The sequence below is a fragment of the Acanthopagrus latus genome, chromosome 15 (genome assembly GCF_904848185.1).
Source record: "Acanthopagrus latus isolate v.2019 chromosome 15, fAcaLat1.1, whole genome shotgun sequence".
NCBI lineage: Eukaryota > Metazoa > Chordata > Actinopteri > Spariformes > Sparidae > Acanthopagrus > Acanthopagrus latus.
The window spans coordinates 11,005,478-11,026,891 of NC_051053.1; the positions used below are offsets into that span (position 1 = coordinate 11,005,478).

Sequence of the window (21,414 nt, forward strand, 5' to 3'; positions counted from 1 at the left end):
AGTGGCTGCAACAGAGACAACATTCACCCTGTTACAAGACCCTGTACCCTCAAAGTCATTTTGAAGCTGTTATTTTAAAGGCTAAAAAATTACATTTTATAAATGTTCATTTATAGGTGACTGGTATCTGTGGGTTTTTCCCTCCTAAATTCTCAGGACTGATGGCCGATGTCAGGTGATAAAACGGAGGCCTGGACAGCAAAACCTTGATAACTAAATGAATTAACCACATGGACACAGTCATGAAACGTCAAATGTTATTTTAATGACAATTTAGAAACAGCGTGTGGTGTTAATAAGCTTTATTAGGCCGATCGACAGCAAATAACTCTTTGTGAAGTTTATTCTGCAAACACTGCAAACATTGAAGAGTTTCCACATTGTTTTCTTAACTGCATTTCTCCTCAAGCAAAGAGATCTCCTGAAGCCATGGCCTGCTCCACACTGTGAATTCGCACTGGAAAATCTGTGGTAAGAAAAGTTCAGAATAAACAACATATACACACACAGTACATATCATCAATACAACAGGATATATCGCAGAATCTTTAAGATTATGTCAAATTAAGATTAACATAGCATTTATTTGTCTTTAAGAGTTCATGATGGCCTTGATAACCACTGTTAAGATATCATCCCCTGCTTAATGTTCAATGATCATGATTAAATATGTACCTCTTTTAAGAGCCTATGATTATTGATTGACTGGTGTTGAATTATTTGTTACATGTAGTCATCTGGTTAAAATTCACTTTGTTTTAATGTATTTGCTTTTCATTATCAATGAAAAAATACATATAGTCTATCATGCACTGCATGTGATCATGTAACAGGATCACTTTCAGGTTCCTGGACAGTTGTCCTTGCTTAACACCACTCTAACTTCTCTCTACGACAACAGCAACAAAAACAGATGGTTCAAAAGATGAAAAGTAAAGAATTGTTTCACAATCCGACAGTTTGTACACTACTTGATGAGATTTCACATTGTTCCTTAAAAGGTCCCTTATTATGAAAAACATGTTTTCTGTGGTCTCTACGTATAGAAACTAGTCCTCCCTCAGCCTACCAACCCCCAGAATGAGGAAAGCAAACGAGTCCTGCATGATCTCTGCAGCCCACCCACTGGTAAAACGGTGCCCCTACAGGCTGTTCAGATTCAGCTCCTGTCGTTACGTAGCGAAAGAAGTCATTATCATAGGCCGACCTCCTCTGTGCGATGATAGGAGAGGGGGGCGTCAGTCCCAGAGGTGAAGTTTGGTGCGTCCAGCGTCTAGCATTGTTTCGCAATGTTGTCGCTCAGAGCTAGACGCGCAAATTGCTCAGTTGTTGGTTGTATAAATCAACATAAGTGCCTATATTCTGTCCCAGCTACAGAGCAACAGGAGAGAAAGTGGTTGTGTTTGATTTTTAACAACAACGTGCCGGCTACACTTCTTATTAGTTTTAACGTATGTGCAATCCACTTCATGTTGGACTGCTTCAGTAACAAGCGCCAGTACAAAGCTGGCTTTGCCTCGACACTGACCCGCATAAAAGGATCAGTCCCAACCATACCAGATCCAGCAACTGCACCCGAGCCACAGGTAAGTGTCGCCATGTTTTGATAGTATTCACAGTTGCCTATGAGTATGGTGAAGTCAGCTTGAAATTTCCTAACTAGTTAGCTCTGCTTCGGTCCGCTATGGAATGGCGTTTGAAGCGAGTTTAATGTTAATATCATTACCAGGAAGCTCAGTTGTCACAGTAAAAAGTCTGGAAATGTGCAGACTGGAGACAGAGACGATGTGAACAGTGTCCAAGAGTTTGGAGACTGTGTTGGAGACAAACACCGCTTTCGCTGGCTGTCAGCCATGAGCTACATGGTCGTAACTGTAACAACACATACGAGCAAACTAACATTATTCAGACACACTAACCATTCTGAAACGTCCTGCTGCAGCCACAGAGTCTGTATTTCTTCAGGAGCCTCTCCTTCTGGGTCCGATTCTGGCTCAAACTGGTATGGCTGAACGACAGTATCTCGGCGAGCCATAGCGATACATCCGCTGTAAAACATTAGTGCATGCTACCGCTAGCGTAAGCGGTATCCTCTCGCTGAGAGAGGTGTGTAGCAGGCAGGCAAGGCAGGTGTTGACAGACTGCCTTTCAAGACGCGGGCACAGAAACAGCCTGCTCTCAGTAGAACGCACTTGAGTGACTTTTAGACGGCTAAAATTCAGGACCTCAGATGGGTCTGGGGCAATGCGTTTCAAATACAGAGTTGCTGGACCTCTGACAGCTGTGTGAAATTGATGTAAAACAGTATAATATGGGACCTTTAAAACTCCTAGCCTGGAATTGCCATACGATTTCTCAAATGCTTATTTGTGGAGACCAAAGTCAATAAGATCTGCAGATTATGTGGTTCCCAGGCTAAATAACTCCTCAATGGCATAAATGAGTGGGGTTCATCCTTCTCCCAGAGGTTGTAGCCCTTTAAATCAAGTCATTACCTGAGCCTTCGCTGCGTCTTCCTGGATGGCACACGCGCCGTCACTTGCACAGACCTTTCTGCAGGGGGTCCTCACCATTCGCACAGTTATGATGTACTTCATGCCAGCAACCACCTATAAGGAGAAATGGATGGGTCATGAATATACATATCATGGTAAAGCTTAATGATTAAGCACTGTGGCAACGCTACAACAGATAGCATGACAATACAAGACACTGCCATCATACACTCTCTTCAGTCAAATACTATTGGCATGTCACACAGTTGTTATTCTTTAGAGTGTTTTAAATTGATTGGATCAATTACATCTTCATGAATCCTGTCAGATTTGCTGTATAATTTCACCCCAGACAAAAGGTGAAATAAACTAATTTTTCACTACATAGTACTTTCTTCTTTGCACAATGCACTTAATATAACTGAATATACCCATTGCTTTTTAGAAAAACTTTTAATCTACTTTTTAAAAATGGTTTTAATCTTCCATTGTTGGACTTCCGGTGGAGCGACAGAAGCGGATGGTCGCATAAATAATCCCTCCCGGTCGGTCGGAGTTTATTCCCCATTTGAAATACAATTACTCTGTAAATTTTGTCCTAACTAACGATGGAGGGGGAAAAAAACAAGAAGGGCAAGGGTAAACAACCCGAGAAAGTGGAGAAAGACGACATATTTGAGTCTGAAGAAGAGGCCATGGACGAGGAACAGGTGTGCGTTGAGCTAACAGCAGTGGATATGGAAGCTAACATTGCTATCATCCGTGCAGACTTGAAGTCCATGGTCTCAGAGGTGAAGTCTGAGCTGGGTATTTTCCGAGACAGTATCAGAGAAGATTTGAAAAGGGAGTTAACTGACATAAGGGAAGAAATTCAACACAAGCTAGGTGAAGTGGCTACCGACCTTAAAGCTACAACGGAGAGACTGCGCGAAGCAGAAAGCCGCATAGCCGACATTGAAGAGTGCTCTGTGGACTTCAAAGAGGCGCTGAGTCAGTCATTGCAAGCCCAGGAAAGGTTGCAACTGAAACTTACTGACTTAGAAGCACGATCGAGGCGTAATAATATTCGCATTTACGGCATTACAGAGGGAGCTGAGGAAAACAACATCCAGCAATTTATTGTCAAAATGATTAAAGAAGAGCTGCAGCCCCTCGCAGGTGTTGAGCTGGGCATACAACGGTGTCACAGAGCGCTCGGCCCGAAACCCCCAAGAGAAGCACAACCCAGGTCGGTGGTCGTCTACTTCCAAGAGTTTAAAACCAAAGAGCTGGTGCTGCATTCCGCATGGAAGAAGAGAGAGATCTACTACGGCGAAAGGAGGATTTATTTCGACCATGACTACCCTGCGGAAACACTGATAAAGAGAAAGGCGTATGCACAGATTAGGAGACTTCTACGAGAGAAGGGGATAAGGTTCCAGACACCACCGCCAGCCAAGCTACGAGTCTTCTTCGACAGCGGACCAGTAACATACGAGAGTGCGGCGGCGGCGGCGGAGGATTTGAAGAAGAGAGGCTTCTCGCTTGAGCGTGAGAGCACGGCTGCATCCGGGCTCACGGAGAAGACACGGAAAAACACCTGGCAGCGCGTAGCGAAGACAGCCAGCACCATGGCCAGCACCCAGTCCCACCAAGAGAGGATCAAGGAAAGGCTGCGAAACTTCCAACGGCCGTGATAGACCCGGTGATAATGGAAAAGGGAGGTAACAGACTGTTTAACATAAGGCAGAGTCTCGTTTGAGAGCCTTTAAAAAGAGGGTTTAAAGGGGAAAAAAAAAAAAAAAAAGATAATGACATGGGGTCGCGGAACGGAGGAATAATATTACTGCTGATGGGAGCAGAAACTACATATCAGCTATTGTTTTGTAATTGACTCTCCTTCCGCCCTATTAAGACTGAACCTCACCTATTTCTGTTTATTATCATTTATTAATACACAGCTGCCAGCTCTTAATTTCAGTTTTGATGCATAGCGGTGGGAGATTGTCTTTAACCCATAGAATCATTATGATTGACCGACATACACGGGAAAGAGATTGGTGTTTTGAAGAACTTAGTGCACATATAGCCTACATCCTTCAACAGGGGCTTTGCAAGTTGCACTGAAGAGGGGGCTCTGGTGGACCACTAGACTACTCCCCCCACCTTAAGAAGTATCTGTATTACTTCAAAATGGAGGTTCACTTGAGTTTTTTTTTTTTTTTTTCTTTATTCAATGTTTCAAGTTTGTTCTACAGTTCAGAAACAGTTCAAGTCTGGTCACCAAAAGCATGTCATTCACTTGCTTGTGCTAACTGTGAGATTAAATGCAATGTCAGGAATATAGGGTAGTTACCCTTAATGTAAATGGCCTACACAATCCGATAAAAAGGGGCAAGGTTATTGCAAAGATGAAGAGGGAGAAACTACATGTGATATTCTGGCAGGAGACTCATCTCAACCAGACTGAACATGAAAAGCTAAAAAAACATGGTTTTAAAAATACTTTTTACTCAAGCTATAAAAACGGGAAAAAACGAGGGGTAGCAATCTTGATTCCTAATAGAGTGAGCTTCCAAGTGGTTTCTGAAATTAGTGATAAAGAGGGTCGGTATGTGATTGTTAAGGGGTATCTTGAACAGAAAGAAGTTACACTAGTGAATGTATACATACCACCTGGCCAGGAAATTTCCTGTATTAGGGAAATTTTTAATTTGATTGCCACTGAAACCACTGGAGTTTTGCTGTGTGGGGGGGACTGGAACACCCAGCTACAATGTAAATTAGACTCCTCTAACACATTAAAGAGACCTGCTCCCAATGCTAGAGTAATAAAGAGTTTGTTGTCAGAGCTTGGGATGTTCGATGTATGGAGGGAGCTTAACCCATCAGCTAGACAGTACACATTTTACTCAGCAAGTCACAGAGTGCACTCAAGAATTGACTATTTTTTCACTAGTAATTCGAACAGGCATAGAATCAGGGATTGTAGTATAGGGGTTCGGGATGTCTCAGACCACTCACCTGTTTACCTAACCCTGCACCTGGACAACAAAAAGAAAAACATATTGTGGCGACTTAATACAAGTACCTTAAATGATATCACGTGCAAGAATTATGTACAGAAGGAATTTAAAGACTACATGGATAACAACAATAATGGGGAAGTATCGCCAAGTATTTTGTGGGATGCAGCTAAATCAGTGATCAGAGGGAAGCTTATTGCCTATACATCTCATAAGAAAAAGGAAAGAAGTAAAAAACTGTCTGATTTACAAGAAAAGCTTAAAGTGTTGGAGAGTGAGCATGTAAAAGGGAAAGACCCCCTCACCCTAAATAAAATTAATACTATCAAAAAGGAATTAAATGGACTCTATGAAGAGGATTTAGAGAAAAAAGCAAAGTTCGTTAAGCAGAGGTATTATGAGAGCGGCCCTAGGGCCTTAAAACTCTTGTCATGGAGGCTAAGGAAGCAACAGGCAGAGAGTTCTATATTTGAAATTAGAGACCCAAGAACTAAAAAAACATGCCACAAATTAGAGGAAATACAAGACATTTTTGAAAATTATTATAAAGAACTATACAGGGAACCAAATACAACTAGCCCTCGGGAAATAAATACATCTCTGGAATCACTAGATTTACCCTCCATAGGTGAAGAGCAGAACAAAGCATTGATGGCAGATATCACAAAGGAAGAAATAGAAAAGGCAATTTCTAAGTTGAAGGCCAACAAAGCACCGGGAACAGACGGCTTTCCAGCCGAATGGTACAAGACCTTTAAAGAACAAATAGTACCGATACTCTTGGATTGCTTCAATCATACACTTAAAGAAGCTGAACCACCAAGAACATGGAGTGAAGCAATCATTTCAGTTATTCATAAGGAGAGTAAGGATAAAAAAGAGTGTAGTGCTTATAGGCCAATTTCTGTATTGAACATTGATTATAAGTTGTATGCGTCAATACTGTCTAAAAGATTAGAACACATCATACCAGAACTAGTGGATCCAGATCAAACAGGCTTTGTGTGCGAGAGACAGACGCAAGACAATATCAGACGGGTGCTACATATACTTGATCACGTGACTAAAGGAAAAAAACAAGCTGTAGTGCTCAGTCTAGATGCCGAAAAGGCGTTTGATTCGGTCCGCTGGGAGTACTTATATTTGACGCTGAGAAGATTCGGATTTAAAGAAGACTCTATTAGATGTTTTGAAACCCTGTATTCTTCCCCAAATGCCAGGATAAAAATTAATGGACATCACTCACAGCCGATTGAGCTGGAGCGAGGCTGCCGTCAAGGTTGCCCTCTCAGCCCAGCTCTTTTCGCCCTATTTATCGAGCCCTTGGCACAGTCAATCAGGGATGACCCGGTAATAAAAGGAGTGGTGGTCGGAGGCATGGAGCAAAAGATTTGCCTATATGCAGATGACATTTTACTGCTTATAACAGAGCCAGAGACTAGCATTCCTAGGTTGATGTCTACACTAAAAGAGTTTGGGTCTTATTCCGGATATAAGTTAAATGTGCAAAAAACTCAAATTTTAAGATATAATTATTCTCCTCAAAAAGACATACTGGATAGATTTGATCTTAAATGGAACTCAAAAGAGATTAAATATCTGGGGATCCGAATACCTAAGGATTTATCCAAAATATACGAGAGCAATTTTGGTCCCGTAAGTAAAAACATCAAGTTAGATATCGACAGATGGTCTCAATTGCCCCTAGACATGCACAATAGGATAGAAACGATAAAGATGAACCTACTTCCCCGACTCTTATATCTCTTTCAATCCCTCCCAGTAATGATTACACAAATGCAATTTAACGAATGGGATAAGTGGATCTCTAGATTCATATGGGCAGGTAGAAGACCAAGGATCCAATTCAAAACACTGCAATTGGCTAAAGAGAAAGGGGGCAGATCACTCCCATGCCTGGTAGACTATTATAAGGCAGCGCAATTAAGACCACTGGCATGCTGCTGCAACCCAAATTATACAGCAAAATGGAAGGATTTGGAAATTTCACAATTAGACGTACCATTACAATCTATACTGGGCAGTAAAACACTGTATGAGCAGCATTCTGGTGGCCTGAACCAATGGTCTAAAGTTTGTTTTCGCATTTGGTTTAAGGAATGTGGGTCACCATCACTTCAAAGACAATCTAAGTTACTGAGATGGGTTGCCTTTGACCCCGACTTCAAGCCGGCAAGGATTGACGGAAGGTTTATACATTGGTATAGAAGAGGAATCACCTCTTACTGCTCAATTACATCCAAGGGAGAATTTGACAGTTTTCAGAAAATTTCGGATACATATGGGCTGGAAAAAATAGATTTCTTTAGGTATCTTCAAACTAGGTCTTATTATAACGATCAGGTAAAACCACTTGAGGAAAGTGAGACCAACTTAATTGACATATTTATTGACATGTACAAAAAAAAGGATAATAGGAAACTTGTTTCAAAGTTGTACTCCTGTATTCAATCTAATAAGATACACTCAACAGATAAGATTAGATTAAAATGGGAGAAAGAATCTCAAACTGTCATCACAGAAGAAGAGTGGTTGAATATTTGTTCTGTGCAGTCAACTTCCACTAGTTCAGGTCTCTGGAGAGATTTTTGTTGGCGGAATCTGGTTAGATATTTCATAACCCCTAAGTTAAAATGTGTGCAAACAGGGGAGACGGCCGGGGGACTGTGTTGGAGGAACTGCGGTGAACAGCTAGCAGACCATTTTCATATATTTTGGGGCTGCCCAGCTATTCAGCCATACTGGCAAAAGATTACACAAGTAATACAAAACATTTTTGGTGGTGGAATTAACAGCTCTTTTTCTACAATCTACCTAGGTAACATTGCACCCCATATATTGGGGCCAGACAAATATCTTTTAAAAGTATTATTAGCAGCCAGTAAGAAAACTGTAACTCGAAGTTGGCTGCGGGCCGCGCCTCCGACAGAGTCTGACTGGATCAATATTGTGACCAATATTCAAAATATGGAAAGAATGACTTTCTCGTTGAATCTACAGACCGATAAATATTTGCACTATTGGAAAAAATGGATTGTGTACATGTCCACAAGAGATGCTCATTGAGCTGTCATTATATTTGTAACTCCACCAGTATAGTGACTGAATGGATGTATAGGTGACCAACTGTTTGTTCTATGTATTTCTGTATATTGTCTATGCGCTGTTTATAAAAATAAAGTACAAAAAAAAAAAAAAATCTTCCATTGTTATTGTTTATTGTTTTCTTTTATTACTTTGTATTTTATCATTGTGTTTTAATTTTAACACTTCAAAACGCCGGTGTTGATAAGTGCTTTACACATAAACTAGAAATATAATTCATTATTCATGTTTTTTTCTTACTTTGTTTCTTTGTTTTTTTTTTTTTTCTTTGTTTCAAAAAAGCTCATTTACTTCTCCGAAAAAGCCCGGGCCTCTTCACATTGTTAAAGTCGGGACAGGTCTTTATAGTCTGTAAACATGAACACGTCTTATTAGACGTTACCCACCTGACTCTGGACTCTCTCCACTTCTTCCACTTGGTGGGGACACAGGGCATTGCTGCGTTTGTTGTGCTGGTCGACGGCGAAGTTCAGAGCATCCCTCGCATCGGCGTCATTCACATCTATGTCCCGCAGGCCCCCGAGCGCGGTGCCTGAACCGACGGCGAGAACAGCCGCGAGAGTCGCGAAGACAATCTTCCACATCATGTTTCAAGCTACAAAAACACAACATAACAAGAGCCCCGGCATCCCCTCCATTTTATAGAAAAAACGACTTGTCTCAGACGTGACGTCTGCCATGCGCGCCGGGAGTGGCACATCTGGAAGCCAATCAACAATCTCTGCATCGAAACCCCCCCCCCTTCACGCGGCCCACTCAGTTGTGCGTGTGTTCGTTTTGTAAACCGAATCCCGCAGCCACCTCTAGCGTTCCTCCTCCAGGAAATCCAGTTTCACTTCTGAACGCAGTCAACGGGAAGCAAACACGGTACGTATTAGTTTGTTTTTGGTGAGTTTGTGGACAAGTTTGGAAGCGCCGTCCGGTAACATGAGTCATTTATGTCCTCTGCCCTACTGCAGGTCGGTTAAACAATCACCTGTGAGCTCTCACCTTTGGAACGGCACTATGCAAAGACTACAGGTTTTAAAGTAAGCACGCACCTTCCACTAATATTAAGATTTTATTGATAAGTAACTATTTGTAATGATATCAGAAATGTCCTCTGATATGTCTCCACACTTTGCAGGGAAACTTTCTCTGGCTTGGATGCAGTCCAGCAGCAGCTGGCCATAGGCTCAGCCTTGGTAGCAGGAGGGATCCTGGCATTCCTGCTGCTCAGAAGAAGAGAAGTGAAAAGTATTCCTCTCGGTGAAGGGTGGTGGGGAGCAGGAGAGAAGCCACTGTTGGAGGATGAAAAAGTCTATCCCTTTAAAGTGCAAACCTCAGATGAAGAGATTAAGGTCCTTATGAGTTGTTAATTGAACATTTCATCAAGAACATACAAGTACCAATAATGAGGCAGTAACTTGTTAATGTTCAACAGGACCTTCATGAGCGCATCGACAGAGCTCGCTACTCTGATCCTTTAGAAGACGGCGGCTTCCATTACGGCTTCAATTCCACTCATCTCAAGAAAGTGGTTTCCTATTGGAGACATGAGTTTGACTGGAAGAAACAGGTGTCAGTGCTGAACAAGTACCCACACTTCAAAACTAAAATAGAAGGTACACACAGCCTACAGAGTGATCCCCAATGACAGGAATATTTGGCCACTGTTTATATACGTTTGCTTCAATGCAGGATTGGATGTGCACTTCATCCACGTGCGCCCTCCACACCGTGAGAACCAGAAGGTTCTACCTCTCATGCTCGTTCACGGCTGGCCCGGCTCCTTCTACGAGTTCTACAAGATCCTGCCACTTCTCACAGAGAACCAAGATGGTCTCGCGTTTGAGGTCATATGCCCGTCTATCCCTGGCTACGGCTTCTCAGACGCCCCTCGCAAACAAGGTAGATGATGAGATATGAATGGACATGTTTCAGCTTGGGCGGCAGATGTTTACAAATGTGCTTCCCGTGTTTTTTCAGGATTTGACAGTCTGGCTGCCGCAAGAGTTTTCCTGACTCTGATGGAGCGTTTAGGGTTCTCCCAGTTCTACCTGCAGGGAGGAGACTGGGGCTCCCTGATCACCACCAACATGGCACAGATGAAGCCTCAGTGAGAGACAGCAGAACAAGCACTTACACTCCACAACTTAACACTTAAAGATGGGATTTACACCATCCACTTGTTTGTTAGAGGGAGCATTGTGACATTTTTACATAGATTGTGAAACAGTGCTTGCACTGTGACTAAGAGTTCAAAAACAGGAGCAAATCATGATGTTTTGTTGAGAAAAAAAACATGACAAATACTTGTAGTTCTAGCTCTAAATTGACACTTAATACAAAAAACTTTATTGTCATCTTGTTTCACGATGTCTCTTTTCCAGGTGTGTGAAAGGACTGCACTTGAACATGTTGAATTCAAATAGGGGATTCAAAGTGCTGATGTCCCTCATGATCGGTCCTTATCTGCCCTTCCTGGTGGGCTTAAGCCGGGAAGATGTTCGCCGGTTGTTCCCTTTCTTTGAGAAAAACGTCTGGGAGATCCTGAGGGAATCAGGATACCTTCACATCCAGGCCACTAAACCAGACACTGCAGGTGGGGACATACATGACCAGGAAACAGAGTCAGATCTTATTATAACTCTGACACCATTTACAGGTCAAAGATGAACTCACTGTTCTGCAAAGACACCACGTGAAACAATCCAGCTGTTGCTAGTATCTTGTAATCTCAGTGTGTTGTTATTTCAGATCTAAATCTGTCTTTACAGGCTGTGGAGTGAATGACTCCCCTGTAGGCTTGGCGGCCTACATTCTGGAGAAGTTCTCCTCCTGGACCGATCTCAGTAACAGAAATCTGATGGACGGTGGGCTGGAAAGGTACAAGAAGGAGTTCAGTTTTGCCTTCTTATTATTTTCAGCTTAAGTATAACACAGTTGTTGATTCTACATGGTTTGTTGTACAGGAAATTCAGCCTGGATGACCTTCTGACAAATGTCATGATCTACTGGACCACAAGCTCCATAGTCTCCTCTATGCGCTTCTACAAAGAGAACCTTAAGAGCAATCCTAACAACAGAATTGATGCAAAGTATGTGACCAAACCCTCTTACGATTTAAACCATGAAATCATCGCCTTTTAGAGCACCATATTATCATATCGTGTTGTAACTTATAAAGGTTTGTGTTTGGTTTTAGGACAGGGATATTTGTGCCCACTGGACTCGCCGCCTTCCCTCATGAGCTGATGCACTGCCCGAAGTCGTGGGCACAAATTAGGTATCGAAACATCTACTCCTACACTTTCATGCCCCGAGGTGGTCACTTTGCTGCATTTGAGGAGCCTCAGCTGCTAGCTGACGACGTCATTCAGTTCATCAAAAAAGTGGAGAAGTGAACCCGGTGATGCGATTTCAGACAAATGTCATATTGATACATCTGGTTTTTTTTTTAATTGCTTCTGTGTTTGCAGCACTGTCAAAATCATGTTCAGGTTTTAATTAAAGGAAACATATACACAGAGGATACTGGCACATACTGGATCAAAGAAAGTAATATACTGCACTCATCCTTTCAGGTTATGTTAATTAAAAATATATTGCACCAATATTATGTGTGTTTTGTGTTTATTGTCTTTAAAAAGTTAGTGATCTGTAATGCAAAAACATTCTTCATAAATATAAACATTAATAGAAAATGTCCTTAGATTTAATCACATGACAACAAAGCTTCAAGAACACATTCCCTTGGTATTACAGAAAAGATAACACACTGCTGGTGTCCTTAAACCCACCATTGTTTAAATGTGCATACTTTTACTTTTTAGTCAGAGATATAAAAAAGAAACCCATAATTTATTAAAATGTAGACAGTTGAATTCAAAATTCATTTGAAGCATTAAAATGTAATTCTAGTATTTGGGCTCCAGAAACTGCGCTCCAATCTTTGTACCTCGCTCTTTCCAACATTCTGGCTCACTTGCTGAAGCCCCTGATAGCCATGGGTGCCTGAAACCACACATAATCCTGCCAGTCTGAACCCTCTGCCCTCTGTCCCTTACAGGTGCTGGGGTCAGTAGACAGAGCAATTACTTGGTTCTTTACTCGGGTTGGCACTTTAAATTGTAGTTTAGGGCGAAACCAACCCACACCACAATCCCGGTGAGCCAGCACCAACACCGTGGTGGACATTAAACGAACGGGTTTGGTGTCGGACAAAAGGTCAGCTACGAAGAGTGTGCGGAAGAGCTGCCTTAAGCAGGAGGATACCCGCAGACATTGATCTCCACTGGCCACGACCAGAGCCTCCATGTTGATCTCGTAGATCTCTTTGGGGAGGACGAGGGAGCCACCCATTAGCAGTAACACGCGGGGCACCCTGCTGATGGAAAACAGCACCTCCAGCTGCTGCAGCACCTCCTCCAGCTCCTGAAGGGTCTGCTGACACTTGCGCCCGTCCATGTCTGCAGACTGCACTGGCCTCCGACTCACTGTGTCTTTATCCTGACAACCAAACACTTTGACTTGATTTCATACAAAACAATATTTCTTCATTGATGAACATATCATGTACAGTTTGAAAATCTTTATTTTACCTGCACTGAGGCTTGCTGTTTCTTCTGCGAGTACACCAGCTGGTCATATGTCATGGGTAGCTGCTGCCTCTGATAGAGAATGCACTTGAGGATCTCGCTGACGAAGCGGCAGCAGCCTTCCTGAGTTGCAGTGCCGGGGAAGACCACGCTCACAAGGCCCTCCTCCCGTGCCCTTCTCACCACCTCAGCATCACTGGCCTCTGTGTTATTGTGTTGTTTACTGGGAGTCACATTGGAATCTTGCACACTGGACTGACCAGAAGTCCCTTGTTCTTGAGTGTTGTCTGTCCAAATGATGAACAGAATAATGTCATTAGGATGCGCAATGGACATGCAGTGTCAGCAAATTCTGTATCTGCAATAACCTATTAATTAAATAAGCAGAGCTCTGAATTTCAAGTAGGGCCTGACTGATACTCAATCAGATGCTGACACAAGTGAGTGAAAAAAATCCAATAACAATATTACAGTCTGTATGAACAAATTTTCTTTTGCAAAAATCCCTCACAAACAGTCTAACAATAACTTTTACTGCCTAAGGTGACAATGAAACAGTAAACATCACTTGGAATTGAATCATTATGAATGATCACAATCATTTTTTCTGTAATATTGTCTCCAAAAAGTGTTCATGATGGGGCATATTGGGCAATATGCTGACACTGAAAAATCTGTGGTAGGCCAGTATCGCAGATGAGATCACACAATCAATATATCTATCAGGCTCAACCTTTCAGTAAATGTAGATGAGTGAAAACTTTCCCTCTTAAATGGGGTGGAGTGGCATAAAATAAGTACTCAAAATAACCTAAAAACTATATCTATGTGCACTACTTCCCTATAGGCACTATTTTGGTGTTAAAATTGTGTCAACTAACGTTAGTCCTCTGGACACATATACCACATCTGTACTTTTACAACAGAGGGAAGAGAAATCTCCTTTGACATTATTTAAATGAAAAGGCAGTGTTTTGACCACCTGCCAGCTTTACACTCAGCTTCCGGTGTGGATCTCTGGAAGAAAGGGTCCAATAAATATAGGTTCCCAAGTTTCCTTCATTGGGGTCCTTGTCAGAAACATGCTAGAAATGAGTAAGTTAGCCACATTGAGCCCCCATGGGGACACATGGGCTCCCGCAGCAGTTGTGTTACCGACCTGGAGTGATGGTTGTGGCGGTGTTTTCCTTGTCTTCGCTGCTCTTCACACGATGCTGTTTTGTATTTAGTCGGTGTTCAGGTGTGGCCTCTTTCAATTCAGCCCCATTTTTCGCCTTTAAGAGTGTGTTTACGGCCTGCGGGGAGAGCTGCTCGGCAGAATTTCCGCATGAATTTGAGTCGTCGGTAAAACTCAGTAACGTTAAAACTTCACACGTCACATTCGGCTCCTCCACGCTGCTGATAGCTTTATCCGACGTAAACGAAAGGCGTCTCTTCACCTCACTTTCACCGGTTTTAAAAACCGTCTTATTGTCGGCATATTCCGAGTTTAAAGTTGGTTTAAATATATTCGGGTCTTCTGCCATAGTTTTGAATGTCCCCGCCGGCTGTTCCCCGCACTGCATCATGGGAATCGACAGCAATGCCGCGTTCACGAACCCTCTCGTCAAAGTCGTAAAACAGGCAACACACAATTACGATTATCCGACTAGTTAGATGTTCATAACTACACCAAAATGCGATTGTTCTTGTGGACGCGAAGGCATGGGTTTGCATGTGATTCTTGTCATTTTTTTCATCGTCACTGGCTTATAGAAGTTATTTCGAATAAGACTTGGACTTAAGCGTTCTGATTGTGTCATTTTGTAACAGCCCAGCCTAAATGTAGCAAGATGCACACGACTTCCTTTACTGCTTAATCAATTTACCTGCCCGGTTTTGCTGCGTTCAAGTACTGCTGTAGGACTTTCCGGTGTGTCTCAAATGCAATACAGAGAATGACACTGCAGATATGGATGTTGTTGCCATACAGTGGGTTTATTGATCAGAAAACTGATTTTCATGAAATCATCTGTGTGCAAACATTGCTTGGTCTAGATATAATAACATCTTCTTTTTCAGCCTCGAGCTGCATAATGAAAGAGCTTGTGATTATAAGTAAATTTTAAAAAAAAACAACCAAAAAAAAAAAGTAAAATAAATGTTTTGTGTTCACTTTAGCTGCTCGTAATAGGCTGCACCTCAGTGGCAGGTTTGTGTAGTGCATTGAGAAAATGAGAACAGGCCCCAGGTGTGATAATTAGGCTTGAAACATGCTGCACTGACTTCGGGCGGATGTCAAACTTCTCTCACTAAGAGGGAGAAAACAGGCTGTTAAGAGTTGCTGGGTTTGATTAATAATGGCCTCAGTGCGAGTAGCGGTCCGAGTTCGTCCTTTGAACAAAAGGCAGGTATAACGATTGCTTTTGGATTTTTCCTCAGGCTCTTCTCTGAAAATGAACTTTATCACTCTTTCCACAGAGAAAGGCAGTTATCATCAAGCGTTATAGTTCACGTGAAGGAAAACACCACATCTATCCATAAGGTATCTAATCACGAAACCAAGACACACTACACTGCAGGCTGTTGAGGCTTTTCACCAAGAGTGGGCTGTGCTGTGTTTGAAACTTTAGCCATCGTCTGTTGGAGGAGAAAAGCTGAAGGACAGAGTGAAGATCTTCTCTTATGAGTTCTCTTATGATTCAACTGACAGAAGAAGTCCTGCATTTGCATCCCAGGAGAGGGTATTCATATGTTTAAATATCTGTTTGAACCATCTGCAGAAAGTTTTTGTATTGTAGTGAAGGTGAAATGCATGTTTTCCTTTTTTTAATCCATAAAACAGTCTTTCTAACCTTTTCTCTGCTTCTTTAGATTTTTCATGACTTGGGGTCTGATGTCCTGAAAGCTGCATTTGAGGGTCTCAACACCTGCGTGTTTGCCTATGGCCAAACAGGCTCGGGGAAGTCTTACACCATGATGGGTCACGCAGTAAGGCCTTCTCAGCTTTCTCTGCACTCTTACTGAAGATTAAGGAAGCCATATTAAATCTATCTTGAGAAGGTGCGGTCCTATAAACATTCACAGGTCTTTTTCCAACTTGTACTGCCCTGTAAATTAGCCCCTCAGTCACCCGGGACATCCACAATCACACTGGAGGGCTAAAATTGCAAAATGGCAGCGCTAACCCAGTGTACGGGTAACTCCTCACCACATTAGAAACTGACTGATGGCAGCGTCATCAGGCGCCCCCCCCCCCCGCCCCTCCTTTTCTCTCCATTTATCTCTAATCAGAAAATGTGATGAGAGCAGCAGCCCACGGCTTTTCTCTCACTCACCTTGCACGGCAATGGGAAATGCACATTACCAGTGAGGTTTCTGCTTGTCTACCAGGAGGCTTGTGCAAGGTCATCAGCCGAGCGCCTGTCAACATCCCAGATAATTATATATGGCTCTTAATGCTTACTATCTGTTACTTTGTAATTAAAACAAGAGGGCATGCAGCTCAGAGTGGAATTGCTTTTATGCTCCAGTAACTCCATATCAGATGAGCTGTTGTCTGTGTTGCTCAGCAGTCTTTGCATGTGCTGAGTCGTGGTCACGGCGCAGCATAGACACCCAAATTAAGAGTGCATGATAGCAGCAGAATGAAATTGTCACTTTAAAAAGTACACTATGAATAACACTATCATTTTGTCATGAGAGCTCTAAATGCATCGTTGTTTTTCTTTTTAATTTGTCAGGATGATAAAGGTTTAATCCCCCGGATCTGTGAAGGCTTGTTCAGCGAGATAAGAAGCAAGAATAAGGCTGTGTCATTCTGTACAGAGGTCAGGTAAGGTGTGCTTCCCCTTATCCTGAAATCTTTGTCATGGAGTGTCAAAATCCTGTCAAATCCATTTCACAACAGCATTTTGATGATGAATATTAGATAGTAATAGGAGGAAAGGGCTATATTTTTTTGGGGGGGCGGGGGCAGCACTAAATTCTGCACCATATGTTGGGGTGACGTTCTTTTATTTGCTGATCTAATGCCTGCAGTAAATGGATATTTGGAACCATGTTTAACCATTTAAGCTGGACTGCCATGACCCAATCTCCATGTGATGGACCCCTCGAGGCCTCTCCACAATTCTGTTTTATTCTAATTTTTGAATGCCTTTGTCATTTTGAGATATGGCATCTCTAATTCAAAATGGCAGAGGGAAAAGGAGATGGATGAAGTTCCCCTGGGATTACTTGTAAATCCTTTTTTTTATATCAGGAAGCCAGATAGGTTAAAATTAGTTTTTTGACAATCACAAAATAGTTTTCAACATATGGTAAGATAGTTTTGAAATACAGAATTCTTAACCAGATTCTATCAATTTCTTCTCTTGTATTTCTTTTCTGTTGCTGAAAATGCACCTAACATTACTTCAGTGTGGCTATAAGGCCCCGGTTAGTCTCTGACACCCGGAAAGCTTTTGTGAATCATCACTTTAAAATTACACAGAACTACAGAACATTTCATGAGTGCACCCAAAAGTATTGTGACCACCTAAAAAGAAGTGAACAAATGGATAATGTGCCTTGGGTCTCCAGTCAGAATTAAGAGAACACCTTTTCCAGCTAATGAAATGTTGTTTCCCAGTTATTTCTGTCTTATACTGTATGTTTTGCAGCTGAGGCCACTGTATTTGAATGCTAAACATTTAAAAGTTTACCACCTACGAACCAGAGGCCAAAACCTTTTATCATTTATATATGTCGGTATACTTTCATGCAGTATTTAACCTCATGGCGGTGGAATCGGTGTAAAATGGATATTATGGTCAAACGGGGAAAAAGGGATTCATTTATCACTTTATGTAGCTAGAACAGACATATAACTTCAGAGAAGCGTAGGGCCCAACTGTAATGCATTCCTTTTTTAGAACCAGAGAAGGGCAGCATTAAGGCTTTATTACTTTAATCACATAATGATCGAAATCCCAGATGATATCTAGTCTCATCACAGTATCTGTTTCATGGCTACACGTCCAAGCGGTACTCCTCAATGATAAGCCTGGGAGATGAAATTGAGGATCTTTAGCTTATCACGCTACTCTGAAGCCATTATTTTACCATTTGTTATCATGTGTGCTGCTGGCACATCTTTCTGGTTTTATCAAGTCTAGAAGCAAGAATAATGCTGTGTCATTCTGTACAGAGGTCAGGTTAGGTCCGCTTCCTCTTATCCTAAAGTCTTCGTCATGGAGTGTCACAATCCTGCACATTTCACAACAGCATTTTCATGATGAACTGAAAAATATTAGTTAGTAACAGGGGAAGGGGTATATATGTATTATGTTTTTTATTATTATTATTATTATTTTTTTTTTGGGGTACCGGCATATAAAGCTGGCAAAGTAACAGCACTAAATTCTGCGCTACATGTTGGGGTGATGCTCCTTTATTTGCTGATCTAATGCCTACAGTATTTTATTACTTTTAATCACATAATAATCAAAATCCCAGATGATGTCTAGTCTCATCACAGTATCTGTTTCATGGCTACATGTCCAAGCTGTACTCCTCAGTGATAAGCCTGGGAGATGAAATTGAGGATTTTAAGCCTATCAAGCTACTCTGAAGCCATTATTTTACCATTTGTTATCATGTGTGCTGCTGGCACATCATTTTGGTTTCATCAAGTCTAGAATAGGTTGGGTTTTCTTTTTTTTTTGACCAGCTCTACAGGGCCTTTTCATTGCATGAAAATGACAGTGGGATTGCTTTTGAAAAATAACACATTTCTGATGCGTTATTTTGCTTTTTACACTCAGAAGAAAAGTGGATCCTACAGGAAGCGCGCAGCATTTTTCTCGCAAACAACATTAAAAACAGAATTTCAGACATGTTTGGATCAAGTAGACAGGAAATTAGTTTAACGTAGATTCAGTCACTATAGCGGCCCAGTTTGTTGGTCAGACCCTCACCATGGTACTAAATTCTCTATTGGTAGCTCCACATTCATCCCCACATTATAAACACCTTCATACATTTTTGTAATTGTAAGGAGGTGATGGTCGTTGGAATATTATGTAACTGGCCTGATGATCCTCCCTGTTTTTTATTATTGTAATCATGACCTCCAGTCATTTAGAAGCCATCTAAAATTGTAACCCATTTGATTTCCCAATGCTGTGCCAGAAAACAACTTGCATGGCTACATCCACAGGATATGGTCCTATGCCATTTCATTACTGTCACGCTCTCGTAAAGCCTAATTGCTCCATGCCTTGCATTGTTTTTGAATCAGCCACTCAGAGTAGTCCTTTTGCTCCTTGCACACACCCACCGCAGTAATGACTGAAGCGCTCCGTCGAAGCCTGCTTTGCATTTGTTTGTTTGTTTATTCATCGCAAATTCAAGCGGAACAATGCACACACAGTAATCTGGCTTTAAACCTGCATCTCTTTCCATAGTAGACAGTGAATAGGAACTTGTTTTGTTCTCATTTGGTGCTGTGCCATCCACATATCAACACGGAAACCCTTCATTAATTTGTGCCTGTGTGTGCAATCTTGAATCAAATTTTGCATTTGTGTTTCTGCCTTGGCGCTAGCTATTTGGAGATCTATAATGAACGCGTGCAAGACCTTCTCACGAAGAGGACTGCACCCACAGATGGTGGAGGCCTGAGAGTGAGGGAGCACCCCAGGGATGGACCCTATGTAGAGAGTAAGACAGGATTTTAATTGTTTCTTGTCTCTGTTGTCTGAGCTGAGTTTGTGAATGCAGAAATATCTCATACAGATTAAAACGTGTGTGTAGATCTGTCCAAACACTCGATACTCAGCCACAGTGACTTGGAGGACCTGATCGTTCTCGGGAATGCCAACCGCACCACGGCCAGCACAGGCATGAATAACGTCAGCAGCCGCTCCCATGCCATCTTCACCATCAGCATCACCCAGGTGCGCGGTAGTTCTATGTGTCCTTCCTGCCAGGTTGAATCAGAGTTAACATTTTTTAAAGTTTTCCTGTAAACTCTTTGGATGTTGGTTAAGGCCATCCCTCAAGAGTTCCAATTAGCCTTGTTTATCTGTTTTGTGTAATGCTCATTTCTAACGTCTTCAAAGGCTTTTCCATCTGAAGTTGCACCTCAGTCATGATACCACCTACATGCCTAAGTATTCCTCTGTGACATTGCCTCTTTGAACTCAAAGACGTTTGCTCAGTATTGTTTTTGCACGCCATGGAGGTGGAGTTGCCACGTGAGACACAAAATAAGATCCACCTGGTAGACCTGGAAGGCAGCGAGAGAGCCAATGCCACGTGCACAATGGGCACCAGGCTAAAGGAAGGAACCAACATCAACAAATCACTAGTTACCCTGGCCAGTGTGATCTCAGCTCTGAGTAAATGGCAGGTTACTGAATGACTGAAATGCCAAGATACTACATCTCTCTCTAGTATTACTGAGCCAGTGAAAAGACAGTGAATAATTGTTTTCATTGTGAGGATGGTGAGTTTGATGTTGCTACATTTTCTTTGTATTTCTTTTTCCTATTTTTTTTTTTTTTTTTTTTTTTTGCATGCCACAGGCGTGGTTGGATGCAGAGTTGCCACGTGAGACCCTAAGTAAGATCCACCTGGTAGACCTGGCAGGCAGCGAGAGAGCCAACGCCACATGCACAACGGGCACCAGGCTGAAGGAAGGTGCCAACATCAACAAATCGCTGGTCACCCTGGGCAGTGTGATCTCAGCTCTGGGTAAATGGCAGATGACTGACTGACTGACACACCATGACACCACATCATTCTCTAGTTTTTAGCCAGTGAATAGATGGTAATTGTTTTTAGGACATCAGTGGAATTGCTCCATCGATCTCTGATGATTTATGTTTCATTCCATTTAAGGAGACACTCAATTCATAATTTTATTTTGGGTTACTACTAGAATAGATTACATGCTTTAATGCTCAAAAAAATGCATCCTTTTTCTCAAACTGTCCAGTGCTGCAAAACTGTATTACCCCTCTGTTTTAGCTCCTGTCTCTTCAAAGCCCCAAATACCAAGTCTCCTCTGATTGGACAGCTCACATACGCCAAAGCCAGCATCATTCACCACGTCTCCGGTTGGCTGTGTTGTATTTTCAGCTTCTAGTTAGCTTCACTTCTACTGTGAATATGGGCATAAATTATGCAAATCTGTGACAGGAAGTGTCCAGGAGCAGTGTGTTCTATAGGAGAGAGGAGATC

At 42.1% G+C, this 21,414-nt stretch overlaps 4 protein-coding genes across 12 annotated transcripts in view; 2 read left to right on the forward strand and 2 right to left on the reverse strand.

The window, feature by feature from the left end:
* Positions 1–243: 243 nt before the first annotated feature.
* On the reverse strand, positions 244–9,308 carry LOC119033168 (cystatin-C-like). Its single transcript, XM_037122873.1, has 3 exons — positions 9,013–9,308; positions 2,496–2,609; positions 244–466 (listed from the first exon to the last, which is right to left on the reverse strand). Exons 1-3 carry the CDS (start codon positions 9,211–9,213, stop codon positions 389–391), a joined length of 393 nt encoding a protein of 130 aa, XP_036978768.1. The 5' UTR covers positions 9,214–9,308; the 3' UTR covers positions 244–388.
* A 92-nt stretch (positions 9,309–9,400) lies between these two features.
* LOC119033157 (epoxide hydrolase 1-like) lies at positions 9,401–12,227 on the forward strand. The gene is made up of 10 exons (XM_037122849.1): positions 9,401–9,493; positions 9,586–9,654; positions 9,753–9,966; positions 10,050–10,230; positions 10,307–10,516; positions 10,595–10,724; positions 10,999–11,210; positions 11,386–11,494; positions 11,581–11,706; positions 11,814–12,227. The coding sequence occupies exons 2-10, from the start codon at positions 9,632–9,634 to the stop codon at positions 12,010–12,012; spliced, it is 1,404 nt and encodes a 467-aa protein (XP_036978744.1). The 5' UTR covers positions 9,401–9,493; positions 9,586–9,631; the 3' UTR covers positions 12,013–12,227.
* LOC119033161 (MAD2L1-binding protein-like) lies at positions 12,225–14,922 on the reverse strand. Its single transcript, XM_037122865.1, has 3 exons — positions 14,366–14,922; positions 13,210–13,493; positions 12,225–13,117 (listed from the first exon to the last, which is right to left on the reverse strand). The coding sequence occupies exons 1-3, from the start codon at positions 14,772–14,774 to the stop codon at positions 12,590–12,592; spliced, it is 1,221 nt and encodes a 406-aa protein (XP_036978760.1). The 5' UTR covers positions 14,775–14,922; the 3' UTR covers positions 12,225–12,589.
* A 159-nt stretch (positions 14,923–15,081) lies between these two features.
* The window catches only part of kif16bb (kinesin family member 16Bb), a 58,000-nt gene continuing 51,667 nt past the window's right edge, over positions 15,082–21,414 (forward strand). For 8 of the 9 annotated variants that reach the window (XR_005079187.1, XR_005079188.1, XM_037122842.1 and 5 more), the window contains exons 1-8: positions 15,082–15,592; positions 15,667–15,730; positions 15,819–15,929; positions 16,060–16,176; positions 16,929–17,020; positions 19,775–19,890; positions 19,984–20,126; positions 20,757–20,925. Coding sequence is in view for 7 of the 9 variants with exons in the window: in XM_037122842.1 (XP_036978737.1) it covers positions 15,546–15,592; positions 15,667–15,730; positions 15,819–15,929; positions 16,060–16,176; positions 16,929–17,020; positions 19,775–19,890; positions 19,984–20,126; positions 20,757–20,925 (859 nt within the window). In the remaining 2 variants the exon portion in view is untranslated. Of the gene's footprint in view, positions 15,597–15,666; positions 15,731–15,818; positions 15,930–16,059; positions 16,177–16,928; positions 17,021–19,774; positions 19,891–19,983; positions 20,127–20,756; positions 20,926–21,414 lie in introns of all 9 variants that reach the window. The other variant, XM_037122841.1, reaches the window with a different exon arrangement.